Source organism: Gadus chalcogrammus, chromosome 8, assembly GCF_026213295.1.
Source record: "Gadus chalcogrammus isolate NIFS_2021 chromosome 8, NIFS_Gcha_1.0, whole genome shotgun sequence".
NCBI classification, from domain to species: Eukaryota; Metazoa; Chordata; class Actinopteri; order Gadiformes; family Gadidae; genus Gadus; species Gadus chalcogrammus.
Genome location: NC_079419.1, coordinates 2,184,834 through 2,207,507, shown reverse-complemented (window position 1 = coordinate 2,207,507; position 22,674 = coordinate 2,184,834). Strand labels below are relative to the sequence as shown.

Sequence of the window (22,674 nt, the reverse complement as noted above, 5' to 3'; positions counted from 1 at the left end):
TGTGTGTATATATAGCCCAGAGAAAAAGTAAAAGTCTGCCTCTGCAATTTCAACAATGCGCTATTGTCCACAATTAGCTAAAATAGTTTGACCGCTCGGCTATCCGTGCCTTGGCTAATGGTGCATCTGCATCGCTGCAGGTTGGGTAGATCAGACAGTAGCTCAGCTGCTTTTTAAAAACTGAGCAGGTCTGGCCAGCTAGGGTGTGTACTGCTGTCGCCAGTGTTGGCTATGACTGGTTTAATGACGTATGGAGGAATACATTTTGAAAGGGGCAACGGCCAGAGCTTTGTGTTGGCAGTAGAGCGTCGGTGCCTGCTGGCCACTGTGGACAGAGTTTCTTTGTCCTTCTCATGTACAAATGACAGTCAAAGACACGGTGGATCTTTTTCAGGGCGGTGCACTTCCGTATCCGTGCATGTACCTCAGGCAGAGGATGATATGGGGGATTACACTCGGAAAATGAATTCATCCTCTCGCTATCGGTCACACAGTCAGAGCGGTTCAAATAGTTTGCTCAGTATTTATAGTCCCTCCGCTGGTGACATTGAATCTAATGTTCAGAACGTGTTTACTAGAGGGACGGGGACGGGGGGGGAAGAGAGACAGGGCCCCTCTGCAGTGAAATGCAGGAGGGGACTTGTCTGTGTTCCAGTTCCCCCCAGGGTGGGGCCTGGGTTAATTTATACAGGTGGTGGTGTGGTCATCTCGTGACGGTTTGCTGGGTGCCAGGGTGTTCATGTCTCTGAAAACCAGGATTACTGTGTGTGTGTGTGTGTGTGTGTGTGTGTGTGTGTGTGTGTGTGTGTGTGTGTGTGTGTGTGTGTGTGGTGTGTGTGTGTGTGTGTGTGTGTGTGTGTGTGTGTGTGTGTGTGTGTGTGTGTGTGCGGTACATTGTTGGCCCCATTACTTCCGAGCAGGCTAGTGTGATAGGGGTGAGGCAGGTGTTCTTTCAAAGCGACCCAGCGGTCCGTCTCCTTCAAAACCCATGGAAAAACTTGATGCATCAGTTTTTGTACGCTGCCGTCAGCCTTCTGTAAACCCATCGATTCAAATCTCCCTTGATTCAAGTGCAAAGACACTCCCTGAAGAGCTTGTTTCTTTTTGTTGAATTGGGCAATGGCTAACATATCATTATTGTGATTATAGCCCCAAGACTATTCTTCAAAGACTAATCCTAATTGTGGTGATAGTTTTGATTACAGCCATGATGTCCTTATCCAATGTCAGTATTCTATAGAATACTCTAGGAAAAATGTTGGTTCTCACTTCTGAGGCTCAATAACAATTTTATTTTTAATTGTATCTATTTTTTGTCAGATGAAACGATGAATCATTAGTTTCATGGTGAAAATGAATGTTTTGGTAAACACTGGCTGGTTACCAAAACCAACCAAACCAACTTGCAATAGTTAAAATAGTCTGCAATAGTTATAAGACTCAGAAATATAAAATATTGGATAGTTGTAGTATGAGGGTTTTTAGTTATCATTATTTAATGATCATTATTTAATGATTTAATGATGGTCTGCAGTACCATGAAGAGAAGTGCCAAAAGTAAAAAAAAAAAAAGAACTTTTGAAACAATGATCTCATACTATCTCCCTGTCTCTCTTCCAGAGTAAGCCCTACGCCTTTGACCGGGTCTTTGCCTCGAACACCTCCCAGGAACAGGTGTACAACGCCTGTGCCCAGAGGATCGTTAAAGGTGAGCTTTCTCCTCCCCTTTCTCTTCCGCTTTTCATACTAATCTTGTCCATGGTGTTCCAAGATTATATGATTTATATTGGCCTGATGAAGATCCTTAGAGATCGAAACGTGGCCTGTTAATTAATCCACTTCTGGAGCATTTAAACAGTGTGCAGACCCTCCCTTTTCTCTTAAGATTATATGAAGACTTGAGTTATTCTTCACTCAAAGCACCCTTGTTTTTGATTGGCTGCTGCGTGTATGTTTGATGTACTTTAAGATGTTCTGGAGGGATACAACGGGACGATTTTTGCCTACGGGCAGACGTCCTCTGGAAAAACTCACACCATGGAGGTATGACATCTTCCTACTCTCAGCAGTGAACCATTGTTGCTGTATGCAGTAGTGTTAAATCTCCCAAATGATTTGTAATACTTCAGACGTTACCGTAGACCTTACTGTAGACGCATTCCCCAACTATAAAATATAGATTCAGACAATTGCAATTTGAACCCCAGTAGATGGTTCGGTCATTCCGGGCAGTTGTACCGGGTACCATGGTATTTCTTCCCCTCGTTTCCAGGGCCTGCTGCACGACACAGACAACATGGGCATCATCCCAAGGATCGTGCAGGACATCTTCAACTACATCTACTCCATGGACGAGAACCTGGAGTTCCACATCAAGGTCCAAAGAACGAGAGAATCCCGCACTTTACAAAGAAACGTGTTTGACTCTGAGCTCCGAGGCGTTGGTTTGGTTCATCTGTTAATCGTTTTGTTATTTTTCTGTCGCAGGTGTCGTATTTTGAAATCTACCTGGACAAGATTCGGGACCTGTTGGATGGTAAGTGGCAAGGATGTGAGGGGGGGGGCGTACTTGTGCAATGTCAACACGTTTGATGTAGGTACAATACACAACCTCATTCATTGCATTGCTTGCTCCATGTGACTTTACTTTTTTCCAGTGTGTTTCAACCAGAAAGAGACGGTTTTGTTTCGTATATCTGACGCGTACGTTTTCCTCCCTTCTTCCAGTATCCAAGACCAACCTGTCGGTGCACGAGGACAAAAACAGAGTCCCCTACGTCAAGGTAACAGGCTCCGCCTCCCGTGACCCCCTTTCCCCCCCGCGTCCCCGTACATGTCCCTGACGTCACTGTGTCTTTGGTTTCCCAGGGATGCACTGAGAGGTTTGTCTGCAGCCCAGAGGAGGTTATGGACACCATCGACGAGGGCAAATCTAACAGACACGTAGCGGTCACAAGTAAGACACGCACACACCGGGCTCTCTCCTCTCTCGCTCTGCAGCTGCATCCCGTCCCCGGTTGTAGTTATGCATTTCGTTTGTATTGTGTCATTTTCGCTCGTCATCCATCGGTTGACAGATTATCGGAAAATCCTTTCGAAGGGGACCGTTCCCCATTTTGTCGGGTACATTATAAAATATGTATTTCCGAAACGCACACCATTGTTTGATCAGGCATTCTGCTCAAGCAGTCGCGCCTTAATTACGGCCAGATGCGTGATGAAATATGAACCATTGTTTTGATATTCTTAAGCCGTGCTCTCTCGTGGCCGGCTCCCCTCTCAAGCCTGGGTGATGTGTTTCCCAGACATGAACGAGCACAGCTCCAGGAGCCACAGCATCTTCCTCATCAACGTGAAGCAGGAGAACACGCAGACGGAGCAGAAGCTTAGCGGGAAGCTCTACCTGGTGGATCTGGCTGGCAGTGAGAAGGTACGCAGTCGCTCCACGAGGCCGGAGCTTAGGGCCGCTTGATTATGGAAAAAATCCTAATCGCGATTATTTTGGTCGATATTGAAATCAAGATTATTCAAACGATTGTTTCTGTGTTCGAAAATATGATGTATTTATTCAGCATGTCTCTCCCAAAAAGAACGTTGTAACTGAGATCTTTGAAATTTCGCCTTAAAAAAATACACAATGTTCAGATAAAAATAATGCACAGATATGTATCCGGCTGTTCGATTTATATTACTTTTGTGATCGTTTGACGCTAAAATCGAAATCGCCATCAAAATTAAATTAATCGCCCAGCCCTAGTGGAGCTGGTTGCTTGCCACACCGCGTTATCGGTTCTTTGCAAGTTGGAGGTCACACACATTCCGAGCCACCATCTTGGGGCTATTTCACGATTACAATCAGGGAGTTGTAGCAGCTAGGTGATTGGTTGTCTTTTGTTTTTTTATGAAACTTTGAGTCACATGATTGAAACACTCCTATATTTAATGTGGGGGACAATATAATGGACCTTTGCCCCTCATCTCTTGTCTATGATTTACCCAGCCATCTGCTGACCCACTAGCTTGACCCTCTCCCCCACCATGGACACTACTGATTTTCTATATTCTAATGATTAACCTTTACCTAAAACCGTTTTGCTTGTTATGCTTCCATTGTGGCAGCCATTGCACTACTGACCAACCCTGGAGCATATTCCACATCGGCATAAAATATAAACGAATGTATTAACGTAAATATAGTGAAAGGCCAATGACTTGGGACGGGTATACGAAACAGTATCTAGAGACAAAATAAATAGAACTAAAGATGTCTCCATCTCCATGGAAAGAGGTGTGAATTTCCTTTCGATTGGAGCCGGCGCTCCCTACAGAGGGGAGTACTCCCAGTGTTGATCCCCAGAGGGTGGGTAGCCCTCTTGGGACCCCTGTTGTTCCCATCCACCCATCCTCCTGTTCTTATTCACAGGTCAGTAAAACGGGAGCCGAAGGGGCCGTCCTGGATGAAGCCAAAACATCAACAAGTCTCTGTCATCTCTGGGGAACGTCATCTCTGCTCTAGCTGAGGGAACGGTAAGTTAGTGTGTGTGTATGTGTCTGTGTGTGTGTGTTTGTATACATGCATGCATGCATCGTTTACGTTACGTGATGATGCAGACCAGCACACTTGACGAAGTCACGTTACGTGGATACAACGTACAACAAATGATAGTGCTATTTACTGATTCCCGTATGAAAGACTTCAAAATGCTGATCTTAACCGTTCCATTAAAATCCCACGTGAGGCACCTTTCCTAGGATTAAAGTTGTTTCAGGATTATACAAATGATGACTAAAACGAATCAGGTGGACCACCGAAAAGCAGGAAGTAATGTCAGAAACTAGAGGAAAGTGGAACAGCGCAGCACACAGTGCTGTGGGTGTGTCAAAGTGCTGGCGTTTTTGTAACCGCACACATGAGCCAGCCACGCTTGGAGTAAAAACAAACATTGGTTTATCAGGGTAAAGTCATATTTATCCTCTGTAGCAGCCCAGACAACTACAGGCTTTTTATTCAGATGCTTTTGCCTCCGAGCTGTTGATCCAACGGTGTCGGCTTCCGTTTGAGTCAATGTTTAGTCTGTTGTGCGCCATCTCTTTATTCGGGGCGCTTTCCCCCTGGCGCTTTCTTGCAGATTTATCGGCAGTTTTGGTTAAACAAGTGTTGTATTGTGCACTCGCTCTCTCCGTTGTAACTGGAAAAGGGCACTTTCAAGGAGAGTTATTGGCTCGTTATAGGTGTTCGGGCTGATAATCGACGACTCTTCTCTTCAGCGCGGTCGTGTAATGTTTACTCCTTTTAACGGCGGAGAGGAGTGACTGAAACCGCTTTGTGGACATGTTAAGCTCTGGTCGGGACCTCGGGTTTCACAGAGAGGGAGGCATGTCACCGAACCTGTTTGTATTCCGACCGCATGGTCCCCATGCCCCAGAGCGTTTCACACAGATCATACCCCCATTACCTCAGCATTTTGACCGCGGGTTAATGAGAGCAAGTATGCTGCGGGTTATATCCCAATTCAAAGTCATTTCTCATTGAGCTTGGCTCATTTAACAGCAAATAGGGTAGTGATGGAGATGCTCTGTTATAATGAGGGGCATCTAGTGAATAAGGGTGCATCCTTTGTGTGGCTTATCACGGAGGCTTCCTTTTCCCACTGGGTTTATGGAGCTTTTCCCTTTAAAGGATACTGTCACCTATCGTTAGCTTGGGTCCCTGGGGAGCCCCTTCAGTCTACATTTGTAATAATGTGTGCATAATAGACTACGAGCACCATTACTACTCTAGATGTGTACAGTAGCTGTGGCACACGGTTTTTACATTATCCTCAATCCTCCTCTAAAGTGTGTGTGTGTGTGTGTGTGTGTGTGTGTGTGTGTGTGTGTGTGTGTGTGTGTGTGTGTGTGTGTGTTGTGTGTGTGTGTGTGTGTGTGTGGTGTGTGTGTGTGTGTGTGTGTGTGTGTGTGTGTGTGTGTTCTAGGCATACATCCCGTACAGAGACAGCAAGATGACTCGTATCCTGCAAGACTCCCTGGGTGGAAACTGTCGGACCACCATCATCATCTGTGCCTCGCCTTCCTCCTACAACGAGTCGGAGACCAAGTCCACGCTCATGTTCGGACAGAGGTGGGTTGCTAACAGCGAACCTCATGGCCATCTTTCTGGGCACCAATATTTCCTATTTAAGCCTAAAATGTTGCTCCTGATTTCGACCAAAAAATAAGATAGGGTTGTTACCAGCCTTGTGAAAGGGGTTTGGTACGTTTTACAATCAGGTTGTTGTTTATTTGGAAAAAAGGCGGTTTTCCATCTAGTATAAATGGTTACCGTATTTTCCGCACTATAAGGCGCACTTAAAAGCCTTTAAATTTTCTCAAAAAACGACAGTGCGCCTTATAATCCGGAGCGCCTTATCTGACGAACACTTAGAAGGCGAACACAAGTTCACCAAGACGGGGAGACAGCGCCGGGCGACTTACGCCACTATCTGCCAATGGATCGTGGATGCCTGGGCTGATATATCCGTCTCAACTGTGGTCCGAGCTTTCACGAAGGCAGGAATAATCACTGAACTGCCAGGCAACAGCAGCGACACTGACTCGGATAATGACGAGAGGAGGCCGGGCATGTTGGATGCCGTACTCGCCCAACTGTTCAATTCGGACACTGAGTTATTGTGAATGCACCACGTATAAAATGTAGTTTTATACGTAAGTTGAACAATTTCGAGAGTTACTATATTGTGAATGCACTAACGTTTGATTTAGTGGTATCAGACTGTTTTTTTTACTACGTGTTTACTGAATCAGGGAAAAGTTCCCCTCCACGTTTGGGAGAAGAGTGAACAAGGCTGGGAGTTATTGTAAATATGCACATTAACGTTTGAACATCGTTACCATGGGAGTGAACAGAGTTGTCAGAAAGCTTAATAAAGTTTGACTTTATGTTGACATTCTCTTTAGCACAGCTCCATCTAGTCGATGCATAACGCAACCCCAGTCAAACGTTTGACTGCAGTATCTTTTATTCTATGCGCCTTATAATCCGGTGCGCCCTATATATGAAAACAGTTCTAAAATAGGCCATTCATTGAAGGTGCGCCTTATAATCCAGTGCGCCTTATAGAGCGGAAAATACGGTATTTCGTCCCTGACCGAAAGAAGGAAAACCTCATTTATGCGGTCTGTCCCCCAGGCTTCTGATGCAACAGTTTGGTTTGAAATGTAAATTCCAACTCCAAACTTTTTATATATAAAGATGGATGGATAGATTTAAATAATACTATTTAAAACCACACCTCCTGACCTGAAAACAGTTTTATAAGTTGAACTCGAATTCTCGCCGTTCACACTGGATGACAATGCTTTGTCATTGCATTTTTTTTATTGATTTCTACAGCTAAAGTTTGAGAGCTGGTAACTAGGGCCGCTCGATTATGGGAAAAAATCATAATCACCATTATTTTGTTCCATTTTGAAATCACGATTATTCAAACGATTATTTTTGAGTTTGAAAACATGATGAGATCTTTGAAATTTCGCCTTCAAAAATACGCAAAATGGTCAAATAGATTTTTTTCCAGCTTTTCTGCTCTCTTTAAAACATTTAATGAATATATTTTTTTCTTTTTGAAAAAATCAATTATATTAGTTTTGTCGTCGCTAAAAATGAATTGCCCAGCCCTACTGGTAACATTGAGTCCCAAACAACATAACGTCCGTTTGGAAAAACCCAAAGCCTACCGGCTCCTAACAGCAGTTCCTGGTGTCTTTTGCGCTTGTGCGTGTAGAGCGAAGACCATCAAGAACACGGTGTGTGTGAACGTGGAGCTGACCGCGGAGCAGTGGAAGAAGAAGTATGAAAGAGAGAAGGAGAAGAACAAGACCCTGAGGAACACCGTCACCTGGCTGGAGAACGAGCTCAACCGCTGGAGGAACGGTGAGAGGGATTCACTCGCTCGCTCACTCGCTCGCTCACTCACTCACTCACTCGCTCGCTCGCTCGCTCGCTCACTCACTCACTTGTTCGTTCTTTCGGGCCTGAAATTTCAGGGCAAAGTAGACTATAATGATTTGGGTAAACTATAAAACGCGACACTATAAGATGGTGAACACACCTATAACAACACATCTACATAGCAGAACAAAACATTCCGGATATACCCCAAACACCTCGTCCAGATTTGGTCGCTGCCATCTACGGAAGGTACTCGACCCCACGTTGCGAGTTATTAAGCCCTCGTTGTACGAGAAGCCTGGAGGGATTCCGAGTAGCCCACCGACAGAGACCTGCAAATTACACAGACCCCGAGACGTCCAACTCAGTCGGGCTGACCTCCCCCCCCCCCCCCCCCCCCCCTTCCTGGCTCTGGGTTCCTTTCAGGCGAGAGCGTCCCGGTGGACGAGCAGTTCGACAAGGAGAAGGCCAACGCTGAGGTGCTGGCGCTGGACAACGTGGTCAACGACAAGCCGGCCTCCACACCCAACTTGCCGGGCGTCCGCCTCACCGACGTGGAGAAGGACAAGTGCGAGGCGGAGCTGGCCAAGCTCTACAAGCAGATGGACGATAAGGTGAGGGGGGGGGGGAGGCAAATAAGAGTTGCCCAAACACCAACCCCAGGAGCACACGTATGTGTAAGCACACGTATGTGTGCTCCTGGGGTTGGCGTTAAGGCAACTCTTATTTCGGGTTTCGTGGCATCGCGCGGAAGAGCGCCTTTGCTCTTCTTCTAGGGAAAAATATGCTCCGAGAGACAAAAAAGTTGTGGAATTGGTTGAGATTTTGAGTGTTTGTTCGGTTGGTAGAATATGCTTCTGTTCGCTGCACTGTCGTGCGGTGTTTCAAGGTGGTTATATTTAGGTGATGCAGTCATTTTTGGCGCAGCGCTGACGGGAGTTGCTGAAGCGTGCTCTGTTAATCATGCATGGGTAGTATCGCTTCCCCAGTGCCCTCCCTTTTGTCTTGCTTTAGTGTGCACACACGCACGTACGTTTGGTTGTTGTGAGTTGCCTGGAGTTCCAAGTACAAATCAAGGCAATTAACAAACGGGGTGACCACACTTCATTGTGTTGGTCACTTACTTGGCAATGCCGTGACTGGGGGGGGGGGGGGGGGGGGGGGGAACGATAAACAACCAAACAAGCACTATTAAAAACGTCAACTTCCCAATTACATGAAGTACATAAACGGCAAACTTGTGTACTTCAAACTTGTGTACTTCAAGCACCTGGAATATTGAACAGAATCCCAAAAACAGAAGTAGTAATGTGTTCAACAGTTAACTTTGCCTGACCAGTGCCCATATACATGCCCAGATCCCACAGTGACGTATCGCCATCTGTGGTGCCCCATCTGGGTGACAGTGGCTCCAGTGTGTTCTTGCTAATACCAGATGTTCTCCGTGTGTCCAGGACGATGAGATCAACCAACAGAGCCAGCTGGCTGAGAAGCTCAAGCAGCAGATGTTGGACCAGGAGGAGGTGAGCGATTATGTGCTGTAACTCTGCCTATACAATTAGCATGATGCTGGTACGGTTGGGTGATTTCTTGTTTTGTTACAAATATTGTGTCCGTGTCAATAGTTTCTTAAAATATGTAGTAGTTGCCTAGTCATTACAACCGTTTTTTTATTTTTTATTTAGTTTTCACATTTATTCAAATGTACAACTGCAACTGTTCTGGAGTCGTGCTTGCTGTCGGCAGCTGTCATTTGAGGCTAAAGAATTGGGTCTGACATCAGTGGGATGTGCGTCAGCACGTGCTTACGATTTGTGAAAGCACTAAAATGGTAACAAGCGCAATAGTTTAAAAATAAATTGCATCTTTGTGTTGCAACGACTGGAATCCGATTGCAGTCATTCAGAGTAGAATAAGATTAAGGTCAGGGGGAAAATGTCTTTATTCTCAGACGCAAAAACATGCAACACAATCCTCCTCGTTTGAGGCAACGGATAGCCAGATAATAAACTGCTGATTTAATTCTGTTCTGCTCGTATGCCTAGCCTAGCCCACAAACAAAGAGTTATGAAAAGCAAGCTTGTGAAGGTCATAATTCATTGCCAGTCCACTTCTCAAACAAGACTTTAACAGGATTTATTAATGGACTTAATATGTTCAAATCAAGAATGAGGGGGGGGGGGGGGGGTGCAAGCGATTTCTTACCCTCTGTGACAGAAGAGAGCATAGCGGCTCATAATAATATAAGATGCATTTTTGCTTAAATATACAAGTTCCTTTTTTTTTTGGATGGTTGAACCATAAACCACAACCGCTATGCGGAGAGGTTTAGCTTTCTCCCAAATAGATTCTAACCCTCATTGTAAGCTTGTATGTGTTTTTGCACAGGTAGTTTTAAGGAAATGACGTGACATTTAGTTGAAGTGAATCTGCTTGAACATTTCGGTCGGTCTTTCATTTTAAAGAGTGATCATAACTAACTCAATCCCGATTGTAAGAGGTGACCTGAGAGTAGGTATAGTAGGTATGTTGGGACGCACTCAGATATTCTCCTTTCAGTGCACCCGTTGGACCTAGTCTTGTTCTTAACTTTAACTCCAGTGCGCTCCCCAACAGCACTCTAACACGGCTCCTCATTCTAATCCCCCCCCCCCCCCCCCTCTGCTAGCTCCTGGTGTCTTCCCGCCGTGACCATGAGAACATGCAGGCCGAGCTGAACCGCCTGCAGGCGGAGAACGAGGCCTCCAAGGAGGAGGTGAAGGAGGTGTTGCAGGCGCTGGAGGAGCTGGCCGTCAACTACGACCAGAAGAGCCAGGAGGTGGAGGACAAGACCAAGGAGTTTGAGGCCATCAGCGAGGAGCTCAGCCAGAAATCGGTGTGTGGGGAGGGAGGGAGATGGTGGCGATATCATATGTATGGTGGTGCCCCTTCTTGCCTTCATGTCAGTGTCCTGGTCAGCAAGTTTGTTCAGGCAAACTATCGTGTGTGTGTGTGTACCTTCATCCATATATGGAACCAGAAAAGTCCTGATGTGTACTAAATGTGTTCTTGATTGAGGCTAACCGTGTACACGGTTAGTAAATCATAACCGTTTAGGAAAAATAAGTAAACGATCACTGCGCTATTTTTTTCAATGGGGAATTTCGACGGTCCATACTTTCAACATAAAGTTTACATATTTATAATTCGAAATTCGTCCCAACCCTTATACCACAGATACTGTAGGGTCTATAGCATATAACCGCGTTTTCTGATTACAGTTTAATGTAACAGTAAGCTGACAACATCCTAATTAACACCGCAACAGAAAATTAACCACACGGAGATAACCATGGCAACCGGTCAAACTAATCTTCTTTTTGCGATCATTCTGATCGCGCATCCGCCGTGTTGATAAACAAATAATCCCCCCTATAAGCGCGACTGCGGTCCCCTTAAAAAAAAAAAGGGGTTGTGTAACCGTTTACAATTTTTTGTAACTGTTCACACCCCTCGTTGAGGCAGATCTTCTTTTTTTAAAGCCATTCTGTGAATAGCCAATGGCAATGTTTAATCAAACGCTCTTCCTCTTCCCCGTCCAGACCCTCCTCACATCGCTAGACTCTGAGCTCCAGAAGCTGAAGGAGATGTCCAACCACCAGAAGAAGAGGGTGACGGAGATGATGTCGTCGCTGCTCAAAGACCTGGCCGAGATTGGCATCGCCGTGGGCAGCAATGACGTCAAGGTACTTAAAGCACGGGCAACGGGAACACTTTTGGGAAGTCGCAGTGTTGTCGCGTCAAAACATAATGTATTTATTCAGCATGTCTCTCCCAAAAAACACTTGCTAACGGAGATCTTTCATATTTCGCCTTAAAAAAATACACAAAATTGTCAAAAAGAAAATGTTCAAATCTAAAATAATCTACAGATATGTATCCAGCTCTTCTGCACTTTCTATAAAACGGTTAATAAAAAAGAAAAAGAAAATTCGATCAAATTAGTTTTGTGATCGTTTGACGCTGAAATCGAAATCGTGATCGAAATTTTGATTTTGATTTCGGCGTCAAAAAAGGGACCTGTGAAAATTTCGAAAGAATGACAAACACCGGCGGGCCTTCGGTAGAAAGGGCCCGTATCGAAACGGTGCCACCGAAACCCCAATGACACCGTCTCTCCCTCCAGCAACACGAGGGCAGCGGCGTGATCGACGAGGAGTTCACGGTGGCGCGCCTCTACATCAGCAAGATGAAGTCGGAGGTGAAGACCATGGTGAAGCGCTGCAAGCAGCTGGAGGGCACCCAGTCCGAGAGCAACAAGAAGATGGACGAGAACGAGCTGGAGCTGGCCGCCTGCCAGCTGCGCATCCAACAGGTAAACACCCCGATGCCTTACCTTAGCCGTTACCGCTAATAGTGATGGTAGAGCAGTAGGAGGCTAGTTGTTGTTGTTGTTGTTGTTGTTGTTGTTGGAACCTTACCCGCATTCAAAGCTGGAGATCTTGAGAGGGTTAAAACTATGTGTAGGGAAGCGGAAACGCAACCATATAAGAAGTTGGGGCTGGACACGTGGCCTCACCTTTGCTGACCCGTGAGAACATTGTTGGTGAGCCGCTGACGTGAACGTCTGTGTTTGTCGCCCAGCACGAGGCCAAGATCAAGTCCCTGACGGAGTACCTGCAGAACGTGGAGCAGAAGAAGAGGCAGCTGGAGGAGAACGTGGACTCCCTCAACGAGGAGCTGGTCAAGATCAGTGCCCAAGGTAGGGTCTGGTTACAGGGGAAAATACTTGTTTTGTTCGGTTTGATTATGATGAGCCGCAAATACATGCCTGAGTGTGTTCCGTTCGATTCACTGCAGTCCCACTGGTATTGATTTGCGCTCCGTGTCTGTTATTGCTATATGCTGATGGGGTCTGTTGTCCTTCTGCAGAGAAAGTTCATGCCATGGAGAAGGACAATGAGATACAGTCTGCAAATGAAGTCAAGGTAAATGAGATCCCCTGAAGCATTCGGTCGTCCTAAGAGATGGGAATTGTTCATTTGAATTAAATCGTGGAAAGGCGTCAAAAGATTGTTCTGAATAGAACTGGTATTGCTTGGAATGTGTAATAATGGATGGAGTGGAAGTCTATTTTGGACTAGAGTTAATAACGAGTAAAAAAAAAAAGAGTGATTAAATTGATTGTGTATGTCCTGAGAAGCCTGTGGCCCAAGTCTCATGCTCCTCTGGTCTGCCTGCCTGAGAACAGGGTTGGGGCTAGGGAGATGAGACACAAGGAGAGGGAGAGGTGCAGAGAACTTGAGGAAAGGCACCCTTCATAACTCCAAAAAAAGTTTAACAGAAAACAAGACTATGCTGTTCCAATCATACAGCTCTTATTTGAGAGAGAGAGAGAGTGAAAATGAGTAATCATCAGGAGTGCAGTCTTTTCTTTAAGACGTCACCTCGGACAGGATAGCGGTATCGATCCGCTTACCGAGACCCAGTTATGTTTCGACACCCCTGGTATCTGTGTTGTGGGTGCATGTGGGTGTGGTATTGGGGTGTCAAGCGGTGCTGTGTTCTGCCCAGGAGGCCGTGGAGCAGCAGATCCACTCCCACCGCGACGCCCACCAGAAGCAGATCAGCAGCCTCCGGGACGAGCTGGACAACAAGGAGAAGCTGATCACCGAGCTCCAAGAGTAAGGGAGCCATGACGCTGAAGGGACCATTGTCTTCTTCTGTTTTATGTCGTCTGTTTTTCTTAATGTATATTTTATATGGAACTTTATGCTACACTCTTGGCCAGGACTCCCTCGTAAAATAAATTCTGAATCTCAATGGGATTATTCCTGGTTGAAAATAAATATAGAGGCTTTACTGTAACTAAAGGACAAGCAGGCCTTCCCAATACCAGCCCCCCCCATCTCTCTGCAATAATACCATTACCGTCGTCCAGACGTACTGTAGGATGTCCCAATGGAACGATGGGTTTAGTGGTACTAGTGCTGTTTGAATAGTAGGGATAGAAGAAGTATCCCAGAATGCATTTCGATTTTCATTTGAAGTACAGCAAAACGAGAGGAAATCAAATGTATGCTCTATTACCTTGAAGGGACACTTCATCTATTTGCATTAAGCTTTGCTTCGTTAGAAACCCAGTCATATTTGTAATGGTCTTGCATCATTCCATAATTTTCCCCTGAGACGGGAGAGATCCGTATCTACCTCTAACACTCCCTGCTTTAAATGACACAAAACGAAACGTCATTACGGTCAGTGCCCCATTTACGGTGTCTCTGAGTCGCTTTAAAAGGCCAAGTGAGCCCCCTTTGGTGTGGTTCCTTTGACCCCCCTGGAGAACGGCTGTTAGGCCATGGTGGGGGGCTCATGATGATCAGCCTAGTGGATCCGTGATGTTGACGGCCTCTCTGCCCTCTCCCAGCCTCAACCAGAAGATCATGCTGGAGCAGGAACGTCTCCGGGTGGAGCACGAGAAACTCAAGTCCACCGACCAGGAGAAGAGCCGTAAGCTGCACGAGCTCACGTAAGACACACGCACTCACACCCACACCCCCACCCACACCCACACGCACACTCACACGCACACTCACACTCAGACGAGCATGCACGCGTGAGCACATTCACACACATACTCATTCTTTCTCTCACACATGCATGCAATCATTCTGTCTTGCATGTGCACTAGGGCTTTGACTTTTGCCCAAAAATCATATTCGAAGTTTGTTTTTTTATTGATATTAATACTTGAATATATTCGAATATTTATTAATGATATTTTGACCATTAAATGCCTTCAGTAAGACCTGGATTGGGCTTAGCAAGGTTTGTTTACCGGCGTTGCTATGGTTACCGGCCTTGCGTGTTCCGACGGTTTATTAGGTTTCTAATAAATCGCTGTCTAATCAATACTTCATTCACTGCCTCTTCCATGGTCATTACAATATTATGAATAGACTGCGTCGGGTTCTCCGACGTCTCTCCCTCTTGCCCATAACAGGTTCGATTATTAAGGGCTGCCTAATATTTGTTCGAATTTTGATTTATTTTTTGATATTCAAATTATATTTGAATAACGAAGTTCGCAGTCAAAGACCTAATGTGCAAACACAAACTCATTCAGCCTCTCGCACACAAACATGCGAACATGAGCACATACACACTTAATAGAATATAATTATAAACACAAGCAAATATAATAGAATATAATTATCTTTATTGCATACGCTCCCTAGTTTTCTCTCTCATTTGCACACTCGCGCTGATTTTTGTCCCTCACACTCACAAACTCATTCAGGCTCTCACACACAAACTTTCTTATTTATTGCCATCGGTGTGAGGAGCATAACTATGCAGTCGCTGCGAAAACTATTAGCCAGAGGTTGTGTCCATAAAAATGTAATGATTGCGTTTGGTTTTGTAATGGCCCACGGAACAATGTCCTGTTGCTAAGCCGCGGCTGTTGTTGTTGGTTGTCCAGGGTGATGCAGGACCGCAGGGAGCAGGCTAGACAGGACCTGAAGGGACTGGAGGAGACGGTGGTGAGTCACACACACACACACACACACACACACACAACCTCACACACACACACAGTGTGTGTGTGAGGGTGTGCGTGTCCCACGGCAATGTTCTCTATATACTTTGGAGCATTTAAATGAGCCATTATACACACATCCTAAAGCACTGTACCAACACGGTTGAAAAGGAGGAGCAGAATGGAGTTCGTGCCGCGCCTCTTTGCGGATCGCACTCAATGAAATGGTTTCCTATTCCTACTAAAGGAGTGCAGCTCTGCACGTTTAAAGTTTAATTCACCGACCCAGGCTAATAACTCTGCGCAGATCTGCTGTTGTACTGTAATTGGAAAAAAGGAACTTCAAACCATAATTGAGGTTTTGTGATTTATTTGAACGCCCAACCCCAGTGCTGCATAGGGCTGCCGTGCGGTAGAAAGGCCAGCACGGCTGATAAACCCGAAGCATGAATGAAGACTCCCAAGCTTAGGTCTGAAGTTGTTTTGTTCCCGCAGGCTAAGGAGCTGCAGACTCTGCACAACCTGAGGAAGCTCTTTGTCCAGGACCTGGCTACCAGGGTGAAGAAGGTAAAGCACATCATTCACAACCATTCATCTTCCTTTGACCGTGTGCTAGACAACAGGCTTGGGAATATCTTCAGAACTGGCCCAGTAGGAGCTGAATGAAACGGACTGTCAATAGACTCTCCATTAGTCATACAGACAAACAGAAAATGAATCGAGATACATCAAGAGGGTTAGGCTGGGTCCTTACTCCAGGGTTTGTCTGGTCTTGTCCCGGTTAATAGATGAGTTCTCTTGACTGTGAGCGTGTTGCGTGTGTGTCTCCGCAGAGCGCTGAGATGGACTCGGACGACACCGGCGGCAGCGCGGCCCAGAAGCAGAAGATCTCCTTCCTTGAGAACAACCTTGAGCAGCTCACCAAGGTTCACAAACAGGTAGGAGACGACGAGGGGGTCCGTGCACTGAGAACAGACGCCGACGGTGTCAGTGCTCCACTCGCCACCCATCTCATATGATCCGTCTCTCCGTTTTTGAACCACAATCTATTTTTTTAAGATTTACTTTTTGAAGGTATTATCCTTTCTTTTTGTAAAGTGAGTAAGACAGGATTTAGGGCGGGGCGATATGGACAAAAAGTCGTATCGTGATATCTTCAAGCAGAATGTCGATATATTTCTATATTTGTTGACGCAATCTGTGCTGTACTTACAGCGCAAATTAAACGCAAATTAAATTATATAGATGATGACGATAGTCTCGTTCCATATCTCGTTTGAAAAAATATCGATATATTTCAAATATCGATATATCGCCCAGCCCTACCAGGAATGTATGGTACAGAGGGGGGGTAGGAATCTAACCCCGGTGGCTGTGGTAAGGAATGGGCCTTAATTGTACGCGCTCTACCCGGTGAACCACAGGGGGCGCCCCTGAACCTCAAGCTCATCGTTGCTCTCACGGCTACTCAAACGAACAATGCATAAATGCCTACAAGCTGGATTCGTATCATTATTACTTATCTTGCGAGCCGGAGGAATCGGTTGCCTTACAGCAATGGTTTAATCATTGTTGACACAAACATGATTTTGAGACAACGGAAGATACTGGGACGGGAATCATGAAAACGTAGCCATCCCTGGTGTGGAGCCTGTGTCTTCGCCCCCTGCATAGCTCTCAAACGTGTGTGTGTGTGTGTGTGTGTGTGTGTGTGTGCGCGTGTGTGTGTGTGTCTTTGTCTTTGTCCCGTAGCTGGTGCGTGATAACGCGGACCTGCGCTGTGAGCTTCCTAAACTGGAAAAGCGTCTCCGCGCCACGGCCGAGCGGGTCAAGGCCCTGGAGTCGGCGCTGAAGGAGGCCAAGGAGAACGCCGCGCGCGACCGCAAGCGCTACCAGCAGGAGGTGGACCGCATCAAGGAGGCGGTGCGCGCCAAGAACATGGCCAGGAGGGGGCACTCCGCCCAGATCGGTAAGCGACCGCGCGGGGGCCACGGCGGCACCAGGCTGCTGCTGGCTGTCTGTGGGACTACCCCGTGTACTAGATCCCCTGCGTAAGATAAGATGGTGCTCGATGGTAATGAAGGAGTTCCATTGATTAAGGAAAGCCCATTACAGCAAGGCAAGCGCTGCAGCAGAAGGTACAGCACAGTAAGGCCGTTTAAGAGTAGAAGTACCGAAAACACGTCATCAACATAACAGAAGTTTTCTTCTCCTAATGGGTATCCGGCCACAAACAACACCGTTAATTTTCTAGGCATTTTAAAAGTGATTATGCAGAGTGAAAATTGTGTCCATTTCTGCGGAAGGCGATGACCTAAGCTTTATGTATGTTTTTTTTTGTGCCCCGCCCCACTTGAACCGGCTGAGCGTCGACATTGATCTGCGTCTCTTCTCCTCTCCCTCAGCCAAGCCCATCAGGCCCGGCCAGCAGCCCGTGGCCTCCCCCACCCACCCCAACATCCACCGCGCTGGGGGAGCTTCTACCAGAACAGCCAGACGGTTTCCATCAGGGGCGGCGCCCCCAAGCCGGAGAAGAAGTGAGTGGAGGGAGAGCGCTCGTCCACTCCCCGTCAACCTACTCTCGCCTCCGTTAAAGTAGCGATGCATGTGAAGTCGATTTTTTTTTTAATGTAATTGTTTGCTGGTCTTTTCTGCAATGGGACAAGCGTTTTGTTTGCACTGAACATTTGAATGCCGTTTTACTTTGATTGGTAAGGCTAGATAAACAGGCCTACTGATGCCGTTGCAGCGTTCTCGTGCCGGCCTGTTTTCATGTTGTCACAAAATACAAAAGGATAAGGAAAAAATGTAATTGATCCTTAACGTCAGTCTCCTCCTTCTTTTCTCATGTTTGCCATCCTGGTCTCTCCCTCTGTCTCTTCCTCCAGCTGAAGAGCAGCGTAACAGAAGCCAGCGTCGACATCCACCACCACCAACTTCACGCAGCCTGTCGCGTCAATACAGCAGCGTTGGAGTCCTGCAATATAAATATATATATATGAACACCCCTGGCCTGTACAGCTTCACCATCCCCACCCACTCCACACTTCTCTCATCCCCTTCTGTCTCCCGACGATGTAATCATCAAGAAAATAACAAAAAAACACTCCCAAGTTGTTGACTAAAATTCACCAAAACGTCACCTGCCACACTCATCGGCCAGAAAATACAAACCAAACGCAGTCTTTGTTCTCACAGACCCTGATCTGACCGTGTCGCTTCCTGGGTTGTTTTTTCTTTCTTTTCTTCATTCATTCATTCATTCATTCATTCATGCATCCATTGCACTGGTATGTTGTCATCTGTCGTTCGTTCATCTGCACTGTGCCAAGGTGAATGTAATCGGTAGCGGGGTTGGTGTGCAAAACACAAACGTCTATCTTATCTATATTACCCGTGCCGCTGCGAGTATAGCTTGAGTTTGGCTAACCTCTGTACATTTCACGAAGGTTGTTAACCCACGCTACCCCCTCCCCCCGGATAGATTTTACATGCTTCTTTAAAGAAAAAAACAAAACAAAGCAACTGTTTTACAAAAAAACAACTAGATTGAACACTGAGCATTATGTTTTTGTTGGTTCTTGTACAGATGTCACTTTGGCCGTACTGCTCATTCTTCCTGAATGTCAATGGGAGGAGGGGGAACGAAGAACAAAAAGACGCCAAGACTTGCAACAGAGTAGATGTATTTAACTAAATACCTGTGGAGGCCAATTGTTTTTATCTTTAAGTTAAAATATACTCGTTATTGGTGACTTCACAAGAAGGATGTAAAAAAAAAAAAAAATTGAAAGATGAAAACGTCGGAAAGAATGATCCAGTTAAGCAGAGAGAGAGAAAGGACATTACCTTTTTAGCACAGCCTTTCCTAGTAGCTGAATGTACCCAACCGTACTTCTCCATGAGGTTTACTATGCCATTTTACTGGACACTATTTATATCGGTCGCACATCGGAGCACATAGAGCACAGTCATACTGACTGAGATGACACAAACACCCACACACGTATGGTTGTTGTCCTGTCCTAGCTAGTAAGGTGTGTCCAACATCCCCCCCCCCCCCCCCCCCCCCCCGCGCGCGCTCTCGGCTTGGCTGTGTAGTGGAGGGCTTCTGTCTGTTGCAGTCTCTACGGTTTTTATAAGTGTTTCTTTTTGCTGCAGCATCCACGTGCTGCAGGGAAGGCTGTTCCTGCCATGTCATGTTGATTGGGTTGATAAAGTCATATCAAGGGTGCCTCGCGTTGGAAGAATCATTTGACCCAAACTGCCCCTGCTTTTTTCTGTTTTGTTTTCTGAACGTTTTTTTTTTCTTTTTGGGATTGTGTGCCCCTTTTGTTGTATATTGCAGACTTGTTTTTGCTGGAGTTATGAACTGTATGTGTTGTGTTTTTTTTTTCGGTTTTGTCGTCTTTAGGTTGATGTGTGGAATTGGGATTAATATGTCATTGGGCAGGCTGCCCTTGATTGACAACACTTTTGCTACTGATCAGCCAATCAGATATGCAGGGTCTCAGTCAAGGCAGGGGTTAATGTTAAATATCTTGTATCGTCTTCAGGAAGGTTTATTTAACTAAAAAGCTAGTCAGGGGTGTAGGATTCTGTTTTCTGATTGTCTTTATTGCATTGTTTTTAAAATATTGTTTCCCCTCTCTGCTTTTAAATATTCTTTTCACCAATTTTTTTTTTTAGTTATGGATCCCATAAGTATTTGCAGAAACAAACATCTCTTGCAAGCGCAAAGTAAAATCCCAGTTTATCCGTTAAGGGAGACGTGTTTTAGTCGCTAGTGCAACAAGCTCTTCGTGAAGTAGGCCCATATAGTACTTGAGGACAGCTGATCCCAGAACGACACACTCCATATGTGGCTACTTTTTAAGAGTGATGAGGAAAAAGCTGCTTCCAAAGCCCGGGCAAGGAAAAATTATTTGTAACCGATCTTCCTTCTGGGGTTGTCTTTTAAATGTGTGCATCGGGTTTGTCTCCGTGGTAACTACGACAAGAAGAAACCGGCTGTCCTGTCGCGGCTGCTTCTTCATCCATGTGTCCTAATAGAGAATGCTTATCTTTATCTTAAACTCCTACAAATACTGGATATGAAATTTGGAAAAGCATTGTAAAAAAAAAAAAAATACGACAAACATTGTTCTATGGTCTTCACCACAATTTAAATCGTTTGCGTTAATTCTAAAAAAACAAAAATGTGTAGCCACCTTTTATTACTGTGTAATAGTTGCTCAATTTGTAAGACAGTTGTGAGGATTCCGTCAGTGGACAAAGGTACTGGATCATTCCGAGAGAGCTGGGGCACAAATAGCAGGGCTCAGACTTTGAGGGGGAAATGGGGAAACGTTTAATGAGATCACCGTTTTGGATTGACTGCATGATGTAAATGTATGTGTGATTAAATAATTATGAGAAAACCCTTTCAATGGTCTACGGGTTTTTGTTTGTTTGTCTGAGTGTTGAAGAATTTTGAGGTTTTATTTAAGACCACTGGTTAATTCGTCGGATTGTGTTAGTTGTGGTCACCATAGCCTAAGCTATAGCCCGGGTAAGGGGGAGCGCCGGTGCTACACCGAATTCTGCGACCCACCGAAAACATTTTCTGCAACCTCCACGCATGCAGCACGAGCTTGAAGTAGACCGATAAAACGGTGTGCATTATAATAAAAACATAAATAAAACCGATCTCCCCCCACCTCCTTAACTTGTTATAAAATGTGATTTGATAGATTTTATTTGATTAGCATTTAACAGACCCAAACAATGTTTAGTACGGTCCATCACCGTTGCTTCCTTCCCCATAAAAAGCTAGTCAGTATTTAATTAGTTGATTTACCTTTGGGAATTTCCTGTTATAGGCTACTGTGTAAAATGCTGTTTAGAATTAACATTGGGATCAAGAAAGGAAAGACCCGCTCCCATGGGATCACACAGGCAACCGGGTGCGGAGTCGTCTCTTCGACCCCTGATTCGGAGAATCCTAGGAAAATGGGATTTTGGGCTGCTTAGAATAAGCACAGTGCAATAATAACAGGATCACAGGCCATTGCATCCTGTATGAAGTATATTCCAGGCTCCCTCCAAGATCAGCCTTGAAGATAAAGAGCCCAAACAAAATCAAACACGGCGCTGCTGCTACTGCTGTGGATGCGACTTCGATGGAAGTCACTCCGCAAAAGTTTTTCATTGATCAAACCAAAATAAATGAAGGATACAAATTCACGTTTTATTGTTGATCTAATATTAACACAATAAGTTGATTCAAACTAATTTCCATGTCCTTAGAAAGGATGTCTAAGACAAGGGCCCCCAAATTTTCCTTAATCAAGAAATGTCTTTCAATATATAAATAAACCAACTAAATTGAAATTATAAGTTTTGATCCAATCTAAAATCTTTAGCTTTTATTAAACCACTATTTAATAAACTAAACGTATTTACTAAATTGTTAAAGCCACTTGCATTGTGGTTTTCTGCTTGTTTTATGTTTGTCTTCACCAGTAAAAAAAATAAATCCATTCCTTTATTGTTCACATACATTTCACAGGTCGCCTACGTCAAGGAAAATAAAATATATTCTAGCCAATCAGAATCACTCAAAATGTTTTCTTTGGCCAAATCGGATCGCTTGAAAATACAATTTGTTTATCAAAGGAAATCGCTCGAAAAAATATAAAATAAGTATGCTTTATATTTTAAAGAAATTTGTCAATCGGATAACTCTAGAAAATAAAATTTATTTAGCCAATTAGAAAAAAATCGTAGACATCATATCGCTCGAATTTTCTTTTATTCTCGACAATCAGATCGCTTGGAAAAAAATAAGAGTTGGTTCGTGAGGAAAGTGATGGGCTGGTGGTAAAAATGGAAAAAAGCCCCCCCCTATGCAGTCAAAACATTTGACAACTTATTTTAAGTTAGTTAGTCTTTTCAAATGATTGAACACAGATGGGTGGTAGTGATAGGCTAGATGAAAAAGGACATGCCAATACTGCGAACGGCAAATAATTCGGTTCAACCAGATTTGTTATGGCGCCAACAAATGAAAAAGTTAGTGGCACTGCCAGCAGTAGAAAATGTAAGTCTTGAGCCCTAATCTTACTATGCTAGCCTATAGCTACCACAAGTCTGGGTGTTCAGGTGTCTCACTGGGTGTCCAGGGGTCAGTCTTGGGTCCACTCCTCTTCACCACTTACCTCCT

General features: G+C 45.1%; 1 protein-coding gene across 1 annotated transcript; it reads left to right on the top strand.

The window, feature by feature from the left end:
* The first annotated feature begins 1,698 nt into the window (after positions 1–1,698).
* LOC130387830 (kinesin-1 heavy chain-like) lies at positions 1,699–21,230 on the top strand. The gene is given in 26 exon segments (XM_056597118.1): positions 1,699–1,708; positions 1,970–2,043; positions 2,273–2,377; positions 2,488–2,536; positions 2,728–2,783; positions 2,869–2,956; positions 3,306–3,430; positions 4,424–4,463; positions 4,466–4,527; positions 5,976–6,121; positions 7,785–7,933; positions 8,378–8,565; positions 9,406–9,474; positions 10,620–10,826; positions 11,533–11,676; positions 12,117–12,305; positions 12,575–12,692; positions 12,863–12,918; positions 13,505–13,614; positions 14,358–14,459; positions 15,414–15,474; positions 15,966–16,037; positions 16,304–16,408; positions 17,223–17,439; positions 17,876–18,007; positions 18,359–21,230. Coding segments are annotated over 25 exon segments (2,829 nt in total). The 5' UTR covers positions 1,699–1,708; positions 1,970–2,037; the 3' UTR covers positions 18,592–21,230.
* The last annotated feature ends 1,444 nt before the right edge of the window (positions 21,231–22,674 follow it).